This window comes from Cibotium barometz, chromosome 56 (assembly GCF_041138505.1).
Source record: "Cibotium barometz isolate CiBa-2024 chromosome 56, ASM4113850v1, whole genome shotgun sequence".
Lineage (NCBI taxonomy): Eukaryota > Viridiplantae > Streptophyta > Polypodiopsida > Cyatheales > Cibotiaceae > Cibotium > Cibotium barometz.
Genome location: NC_141101.1, coordinates 26,573,079 through 26,582,745, shown reverse-complemented (window position 1 = coordinate 26,582,745; position 9,667 = coordinate 26,573,079). Strand labels below are relative to the sequence as shown.

At 37.9% G+C, this 9,667-nt stretch overlaps 1 protein-coding gene across 1 annotated transcript; it reads left to right on the top strand.

Annotated features, from left to right (window-relative positions):
- Positions 1-1,333: 1,333 nt before the first annotated feature.
- On the top strand, positions 1,334-1,886 carry LOC147607074 (uncharacterized). Its single transcript, XM_086791485.1, has 2 exons — positions 1,334-1,432; positions 1,512-1,886. The coding sequence occupies exons 1-2, from the start codon at positions 1,334-1,336 to the stop codon at positions 1,884-1,886; spliced, it is 474 nt and encodes a 157-aa protein (XP_086647611.1).
- The last annotated feature ends 7,781 nt before the right edge of the window (positions 1,887-9,667 follow it).

The following is a 9,667-nucleotide window of genomic DNA, read 5'->3' as shown; positions in this document are numbered from 1 at the left end:
GAGAGAGAGAGAGAACAAGGCGGGAGAGAGAAAACTCAGCTGAATTAAAAAGTATGGAGAAAAGCATCTCGGTTTTTTATTTTTACACCGTCGATGTAAGCATCGATAATATTTTATAGTGTCGGTAATAATTTTGTAGCATTCGTATAAACATTGGTTTGCTTTATCTTGTCAGCGCACATACCGACATCTATTTTGATGCTTGTATCGACACTTACCGACAACGGGAGCTGGGAGCCAAAAACATCTATCTCCCCTGAAAAGAAAACTACGGCGATAAAGGGACAAATGCTTGTAGTGATACATGTTGTATAGGCAACGATGAATTTATCCAAGAATATAGGTCTAGGAAATCTTGGGAGTATGTTTGCTTTGGAGTGTTTGGATATATCCAAGAATGCTCTAACCAACCAACCCCCTTCCTTGTGCAGCTTTCTAAAATCAATGATGCCGCCGTGGTAAGCATCGATAATATTTTATAGTGTCGATAATAATTTTGTAGAATGCGTATAAACTTTGGTTTCCTTTATCGTGTCGGCGCACATAGTGACATCTATGTTGATGCTTGTATCGACAATTACGGACAACGAGAGGAGCTGGGAGCCAAAACCATCTATCTCCCTTGGAAAAAAAACTATCGGCGCAGTAAAGGACAAATGCTTGTAGTGATACATGTTGTATAGGCAAAGATGAATTTATCCCAAAATATAGGTCTGGGAAATCTTGGGAGCATGTTTGCTTTGGAGTGTTTGGATATATCCAAGAATGCTTTAAGCAAAAACATTCTAGAGTAGGAGCTCTTGAATTTGAGCCACGTGTAATTGTATTGGAGGCCAAATATTTAGAAGCTTAGTGACAGTCGGTGAGTGTGGATGAAAAGGCTGACGTGGTGACGAAGTTGGTGAGAGGCACCCTTCGACCCAATACAAGAAAGGATAACATGGTGACAAACTTTGTGAGAGGCATCCCTTCCCACGAAAGGCAACCCTTTCCCAATACTTCTAACACACTCAAAGAAGAAGGCATACATCAACGAGTGAGGTTTGCCTAACCAACCAACCCCCTTCCTTGTGCAGCTTTCTAAAATCAATGATGCTGCCGTGGTAATGTATTGTACGCATTGGCATCGCCCAGATGAGGGGGAAAGCAAAAGTGCCGTGATGAAGCAAAGAATAAAGTAAACATCATAGATTGATAAAGCATCAAACTTCAAAAGACTGAATAAAAGGCGTCAACGTTCTCTGTATCACGTCCCATTCTTCCTTGAATTGTTTTTTGTTTTTACCAAGGCGGCGTCCACGCGGTCACCCACCACTCTAGTCTTCATCTCATTATGGCAGCACCAACAACGGCAATACAAGCTGATGCTGATCTTTTGAGGAAGGTATGGCGGACGCCGGATGTGCGGGAGATGCTCACGAAGTTGTGGCAGGTAGGTCTGCATATAATCTGCATTATATTGCTCCGTGAGGAAAATGGAACGTGGTTGACGATGATTTGATTTGACGTAGAGGGCGGATCTTGGAATAAAGCCGGACACGGTAAGAAGCATGGCTGACCAGATTAGCCGGTTGGCGGGCGGCGCGCCGTTGGTGGGCGTGGGCGTGCAGGCCGCCATGCACATCATCAGCAGTATTGCGGCCGCCTCCGACAACCGGGTGAAACGGAGCAAGGTGCAGAAAGAGGCCAACAGAATGAAAGATCAAGTACAGAAGCTGGCGGCCAAATTGTCATCGTCATCTTCATCGTCACTCGGGTGCGAGCTCTTGAATGAGGCCGTGGTTAGTCTGTGTTGCGAAGCTTGCATTCTGCAGCAGAATGACGACCGGTATGCTTTTATCTTTCATGGGAATTTTCAATGTTTGGGTCAGTTTTTTTTGTTTTAAAACATTCTTCTAAATTTTTTTGTGAAAATGGTTCCAACTAAATTCTTTTTTTTTTAAAGCAATTTAATTCTATCTATGTGTGGGTATACCTACATGTACGCGTATATCATGTGCACGTGCATATATATATATATATATGCACAATATATATCTATCTTCTATATATTCTATTCACCATACCATCCGTAACATAGAACCTTCACATATATTCTATTCACCATACCATATCTATCTTGTAACATAGAACCTTCACATATTTCTAGATTAGTAACAAAATGTTGTGAACTTTTTCCCTCTCCAAAGTTATTTGGTTGTGGCTTTATTTATCTTTCCTCCATCTCCATCTCTTCCCATGTCTTGCCCCTCTCATTTTTTTCCTTCCTAGCTAGCCTATGGAGAGTTGTAAGGAAAAATAACTATAAGCCTGGTAAGGAGAAATTTCAAGCCAGTAAGTACTCTTTCAATTATCACAACCACCACCATATATTATGTGTAAGCTCTACCATATAGAGGCTTCTTATTAGCTGTGTTTATCATGGGCAAGCTATGTGCATCCACTTTGGGAAATTCATTATGGCAGTCAAGTTATGTTTTGTCTCATTGTCTATGATGAGCAAGAGAGAAGCATATATGTGCTTGTTTTTGTATAATTAATTGGCTTGTATCCAAGAAGTGTAACCATGTCATAGCCTAGTAGTCCTTTAACATAAAGCCTCCCACCTAGTTTTCACTCTTAAATAAGAGTAGAACTACCTATGAGAAATTAAGTGATACCTATCAGCTCCCATAGCATATATAGTACATCCAATTTCCTATATATTCCATATTAGCTCTAATAGCATGTAATAGTACATCCAATTCTTCATATATTATTTCAAAAAAAGACCCAATATATATGTAGAGAGAGATGTTTGATGGAATAGCCTACCAAAATTTAAGGTTCATGAAAATTCCATGAAAATCCAAAGAAAAATTGGGTGGTTTTAGCTTAAGGTTTGAAATCTATTTGTAAAATAACCAATGCACAAAATGGCTGAATTTTAGCTTAAAGTTTGTTTGAAACGCCCCAAAGTAAGAAGTCCACTTACATGAGTGTCTAGCCATCTACATAAACTTAAGCATATCTATGAAGAAATTAAAGTACCTGTAGACATATACGGCCACATGCACAATAATAACACACTTAGGCTTATCCATGAAGTATGTATATCGAAGTACGTGAGTATATAGGTGGGTTTCGCTAGAGCTTTCCATCCAATCAAAGGCTAAAAATTAGACACAATGACCATGCAACCCTATCCCAATGAACATCATGAAGGCATGCATGTCCTAATGCACTGTTGAGCTAGAGACCATGAAACCCTAGCCCAATCAACATCAAGAAGTCATACGTGTGTCCTATATCACGAACCCCCAATCACCTAGATTTTTACACATGTGACTATTGGGCTCTCTAGTAGTTAAGCGAGCCCTTGGGAGGTCCCTCCCAGCCCCTAATTACCATAAAGGATCTCCCTTAACATGAGCCACATAATTCAACTCTCTCTAATATGAATTGTTCGATCTAAATGCTAGCCTCATTATCGCCAAAATCAAATTCTCCCTCTCCTATCTAGAGGAAGAATGGGAAAGACAAATTTTGAAAACTAGCCCTAGAGTGAAGTAACATTCTTCAAAATGTTTTGAACCGCTCTAAAACCATCCTCTTGTTAAGGATCCATTCCCTCTTATCAACAACTACAATTTGGCTCTTAGGGAACAAAACTAGATAGATCCTCAAAGTTCATATGCTTTTAGATAGCTTTTCGATAGGTGCCAGGCTATGTCTCTGTACCAATCACCTATTTAAATCCACTTACATGAAAGATAAGATGCGTGCAAACTCTATCAGGGAGATGCAATTTGTAAACTATCTCATTAATCATTTTCAAAATTAAATAATGACCACAAGATGACACAATAGCAGAGATGGCTTATAGAATTTTGGACCCATTACTTCAAAACCTTAAGTAAACCCATGATTGACCTTCTTCCAAGACTTAAGCTTTTCACTTTTGGCTGACATAGAATTAGTCGCTATCTTGCATACTACATATGCTATACTACATGTGCTCTCTCTTGTAAAATGTCACATCTCTTTATGTTATTTTAGGAAGTTGTTTTACTCTATTAGCCCACCTTATTGTGGATCCTTTCCAATAACATATGTGATGACCTTTTTGTCAGAATAGATGACAACAGAGTGATTGCAACAAGATTGACACCAAGAATATATACTAATGAACAAGTGGTTACAACGATCTTGTTTTGTTCCACATGCATTGAGCCAAGACCCTTCAGTGATCATAGTGTGCCTCAAATGGCTGTCATGAATACAAGATCACGGGGTTCTATTTATGGGGCCTTGACTGTGTTAACCCTACTCAACTTGTGCCAACTTCATAAAATTAGGTCCATGCCCATGGTAGCAAGCCCACCACTTGCTAGTCTATGGCCCCAAAAACTAGTTCCACACATGTATACAAACTACTGTCCATGTGCCCAAGCTAAGCCCACTCTTACATAGGACCAAACCCCACCTAGTCAAGTATACAACCGATCATGAACTATCTCGAGACTATCTCCCAAGGGAGCTCACAACATGAAGATGTCTGTGACATCAAGCACACTAAATCTAACACTTTTATCCCCATCAAAGGTGATTAATTGCAAAGGTAATTCAAAGAAGAGAAATCCACATAAACTGTAGATCCATTTAAAAATGTCTCTACTTCTTTAACACATGTATAACATCATAAAACTCTTTCTTACATGTTCAAAGATTGTCTATTTTGATGTGTCCAAAATTGTTGCATTCAATATTCAACCCTTCTTGGATTGCCTATTCTGACGTGTCCAAAATTGTTGCATTCAATATTAAGCTTCCTTTTTTAACATACAAAGGAATCTTGAGCTAAGATTTTATAGGAAGCTTAGCAAAAATATGCCAAAGGTACTAAGATTTATTGCAGAGTAGCAGAATGAAAGTGCTTATGGATAAAGGGACTTATGCATTTACTCTCTCTCTCTCTCACACACGCGCACACACACACACACACACACACATAGAGAGAGAGAGAGAGAATTCAACTATCAACATTCAGACACAGGCAACTCAAATGACATAAATTGGCCATAGAAAAGTGGTGTTCAGCTTGGAAGAGAAGAAGTGCATAGCAAATAAACAACTTGCGGTGATGCTTTCTTGTAGTAGAAGAAATCTATGTAAAATCCTAGTAGCATATGTATCTTGGATTGAGAAAGCAATAGTGCCCTTTGTTGGCAATTCAATAGCATTATAGCAAATGGGCACCACTCACAACTGCACCCGTCACAAGCATCTCCAACATTTTTTTAAATAAGAAGAGTTAATGTAGTAACAATTAATGGCACATTATCTCTATAAACTACCAAGTACCAACTCCCACAGCATGGGCCTCACCTCAAAAAGAAGGCCTCTCATCCCTTCACAATAGACCTATCTATAGACAATGGCATCTCATGCATAGTGGCGAACCTCTTCTTGTGCAAAAATCTCCAATAACCACCACCCCAAAACGGAAGTTTTTTTGCAAGGTGTTGTTCCTTTACGTAAATCTAGCCCAAGGGTTTCTAAAGTAATAAAAGTTCCTAATAAGGGAATGTTTACATGCCACAATTACATTATGGATTTTCTAACCTGGCCAATGACCAAAATTAAATGTGGAGTTCATTAACATGAAGTCAATATCATCATCATGTGCATTCACAACATGCATCCATTATCATGTGCATTTGTAACATGCATTCCAAGTATTTACATCACCAACGCGTTTGATCACATGTTTAATTTTTTATGTTGGATTGACTATGGCAAGAAAAGTGTGGGTTACCATGCGATGAATGAAGTGAGGTAGATAAACTCATGGGCCAGGTCGGTAGTATGGCCCTTGTATAGGTGACTACGATAAAATAGCTTTAGACTAAATGAGGTCAAGCTAGAAGATGAGTTCAAGGACCTGTATATTTTATCTACTTGGAGCTTGATTAGGAATTGATTTAGAGTTTTTGACTATGATTATTATTGATTCTCTCTAATAGTAAGTAGTGCATTGTTGTTGTCTTGATTAAATACGGACTTAATTTTATGCTTTGTTCCTCCTTAGATCCAAACTTGTACCTCTTCTATGTCTAAGGGATTTTACATAAATCCCTATGTGTAAGGTCTTCTACATAAATTCTTCTGGATAGGTCTTTACGTATAAGGCCTTATGCATAAGGACCTTTATTTATAGGACTTAATGCATAGGGGCTTTTGCATAAGACACTTTGTGCATATAAGTCCATGCATAAGGGCCTATATGAATAAAGTAGAAAGCCCTTTGCATGAGGCATAGGACTTTATGTATAAGCCCTTATGCATAAGGACATTTATTCATCTACTAAAATATCACAATCATGTGTGTAGGAAAGGATGGTGCGACACATTATGGGAATACTTGACATGCTTTTTCATGGCGCTTTCTACATCAAACAAGCTTGATCAACTGGCAAATAGATTAAGTCACCTAAACCAGCAGCTAAGTATTGTGTTGTTGTGTGATATGGATGGTAGGATTCCAAGGCGTTGTACAGAATCCCCTGAGATGCCTATATTACATAAAAGCTTACAAAGGCGCAAATAAGAGGTGATCCAGTTCTTGACAGAGAAGTCGGGAGTTTTTTGGACAATGTATGGAAGGTAGACAATTTAAAAGAGCTTCTTCCCGACAAGCTACATGAAAGTTTTCCAGATTCAAGCCATTTGCTAATTTCAACCCGTTCCGAGGCTGTTGTTGCTAGTGCATTACAGAAGTTATGGTCATTTTCCTCAGACGAGTATATGTTGTGTAGCCTACATGTTTTGGAAAACCAAGAAGCTATGGAGGTTTTCATGCAAGCAGCTTCAAGGCGTGGGAATGAAATGCATGCAGAGACTGATGTAGAGCTACTGAAAGGAATAGTTCCCTTATGTGGAGGTTAGTTTTCATATAAACCCTGCAAACTATATTCAAATAATGCTATGGAGTTTTACTCTTTGATCCTCTTTTTTTGAAATCAACCTTTTAGTAGAAAAAGTAGATCAAACTTTCCATGCATGCCCCTCTAGGAGAAGGTCCAAGTATGCAAAGAATGGGGGATTATAGGGAAAAATCTCCCCCTTCATGATGCTGGTTAGCCAGTCAGCCTGCTCATTGTGGGCTGTTTTGGGGTATTTTTCCTTTACCCCTACTAAGGGGTTTTTACAACTTCATGTCCATCCCCACATGGAACCAACCCATTAGCAAAACCAACTATATACGTTTTGGTTGGGCCAATGGATCATTGGAGTATGGTTCAAGTGGTGGAAATTGCATCACTTGAACACAGGCAACAAGGAAGGGTGATCGTGGAAGAACGGTTCAATCTAAGTAAGACTACCTTGTTTAACACTTTGTGGAAAAGTTTAGCTAGATATTGGTAAGCTGCCCATGCTTGAATCTATGCAACATTATGTGTCTAGGGACCAAAACTTCTTCATTGTCTACTAATTTCTATTGATCCTCCTCCTACACCTGGAGAGCAAAAAAGAACAGAAAAGAGAGAATAAAGAGTGAAGAGTGAGTGCAGAGAGTGTGTGAAGTGACTACAGTGAAGAGACTACCTATATTTTGAAGGTTGAAGGAGTGAAATTCAGTGCAGCGTAGGTGATATTGGATAAGGTAGAACAGAGGATGCACTGTGGATAAGAGAATCAGATAGGATGTGATTTCCCTATGATTTGTGTTTGGAAAATCTATTAGAGACATGACTTAGTCTAATTTCTATTCAATTTGAGCTGCTGCTACACTCAAATGAGTGCTAATTGGTATCTGCTTGGGATGACCTACAGTTTGTGGTTTGTTAATTCATTGTAGTTTGAATTCGTGGTTGAAGTGGATGCTTTGGGAGAGCAGACTAGAGTCTTATTGTGAAGGATCCTCAAGTTTTAAGTGTGTTCTTCTTATATATTTGAACCCATGTTTAAGGATTGTTGAGACAAAGTCTATCTTTGTTTTCGTGGAAGAGAGTTGAGAGTTCAAAGCTTGAATTTGTGTTGTGATTGATGAGAGTTTGTGAAATGGATCTTGGTTTCAGTTATTTTGATTGATTTTGTTGATATAGAACAACTGTGAATGTATGTCGCATGTTCTGGGAATTAGAGATGACTCATAAACTGAATCAGTCATCTTGAGCTGAGAGGATTCTATGTCAGGAAGGATCAGAGGGGTGTCAACTTGCAGTCGGTTGTGCATCAAGAGTCATTAGTTATTGGTGAGGTAGAAGGGTTGTTATAATTTTTTTGGATTGAAGGGAAGTAGTTTTAAGCTAAGTCTGACAGTCAAAAGACTAATAATAGTCAGCAGGTGTAATGCTCCTTCCATTATAAGCTTGAGGACTTATAAGACTAGAACTTTAATTATCCACCCAACCATATCCCAAATAGTCCCTTAACCCATCGTTATATATGCCTAAGTGGTGCATGACCTTACAAATTCAACCCCTTGACCTCTCATTGGCTCGACATTGCCTTTTCCATGTCCAATGCCTCTTTAACTACCCCTATGTCCCCTTGGGCTTCCACTGTGCACCATCTACTTTCCTTTTTACTTTAACTTTAATGCCTATTAATTATTACTTAGCTATTTCCTATTTTAAATCCCCTGAATCTTATTTATATGCAACCTTTTACATATGAATATTCTTTTCTAGTCTTACCTTTTAGTGTTACCTATCAGTCTCATAAGATTTCCTCTCCTTGAAAGAAACTTTTTTGTCCTAAAAAACAAAACTGGGTAACTTCTTTTTGAGTACGCCAACCTTCTCTTAAAGTTTGAGCACACTCAAACTTTTAAGTATCGTCAAATGTCTCAAAACCTTCAAGAACAATACTTTGGAGAAAGATTAAAACCTTTCCCCCTTTTAAAAGAAACAAAGTTCTCCTGAACTTATATATTTTATCTTAGGCTCAAAAATCAATTAGAACTCCAAAATTTAGGTCTTGATGAAAATTCTAAAGTATTTAATTGTCTTAAAAAAAATTTAACTTTGAGGATTCTTATAGCTAATCAAACAATCCTAGACTAGGATCAAATCTTATACACATGTTCTATACAATGTTACGCTTTGCTGGTGTATTTTGTGAGAGCGAGTCACACATATACTTGTCCTTTTAAGCACTTTGTTTTAGATGAAAGTTTACAAAGTTTGAACCATGTTCATTGCTGTAGAATAAGAGACTACTGCACACATTTTCAAATATCTCATAAGGCTTTAAGTGGAATATTTGGTCATTTTATATAATAATATATACTATTTTCATAACTTTCTCACTAGATGATCTTAATATAAGTAAAGCTTAATGTATGCTATTTGGTAATCCATGTAGTTTTAATGTTTAGATATAAATTCTTGGCCAACAACTTTAGTGGAGACATTGATTTATTAGTATAACTAATGTAAATCACTATATATGCTCACACTATTGCCGTATTTTGGCTGTCAAAGACTCAACAACTAAAAAGAGATTCTAAGAAGGAAATTAAATTGAATTAATTATTAATATAATAAATTTTTATCATGAAAAATTTGTCTCTCGTGTCTTAAATAGCACTAAAGAACATGTAAGATAGCACGTGCATTTAACAGAAGGGATTTTTTCTCGGATGGACTTACAGAAATATTTACATACATCAGGGGTTTAT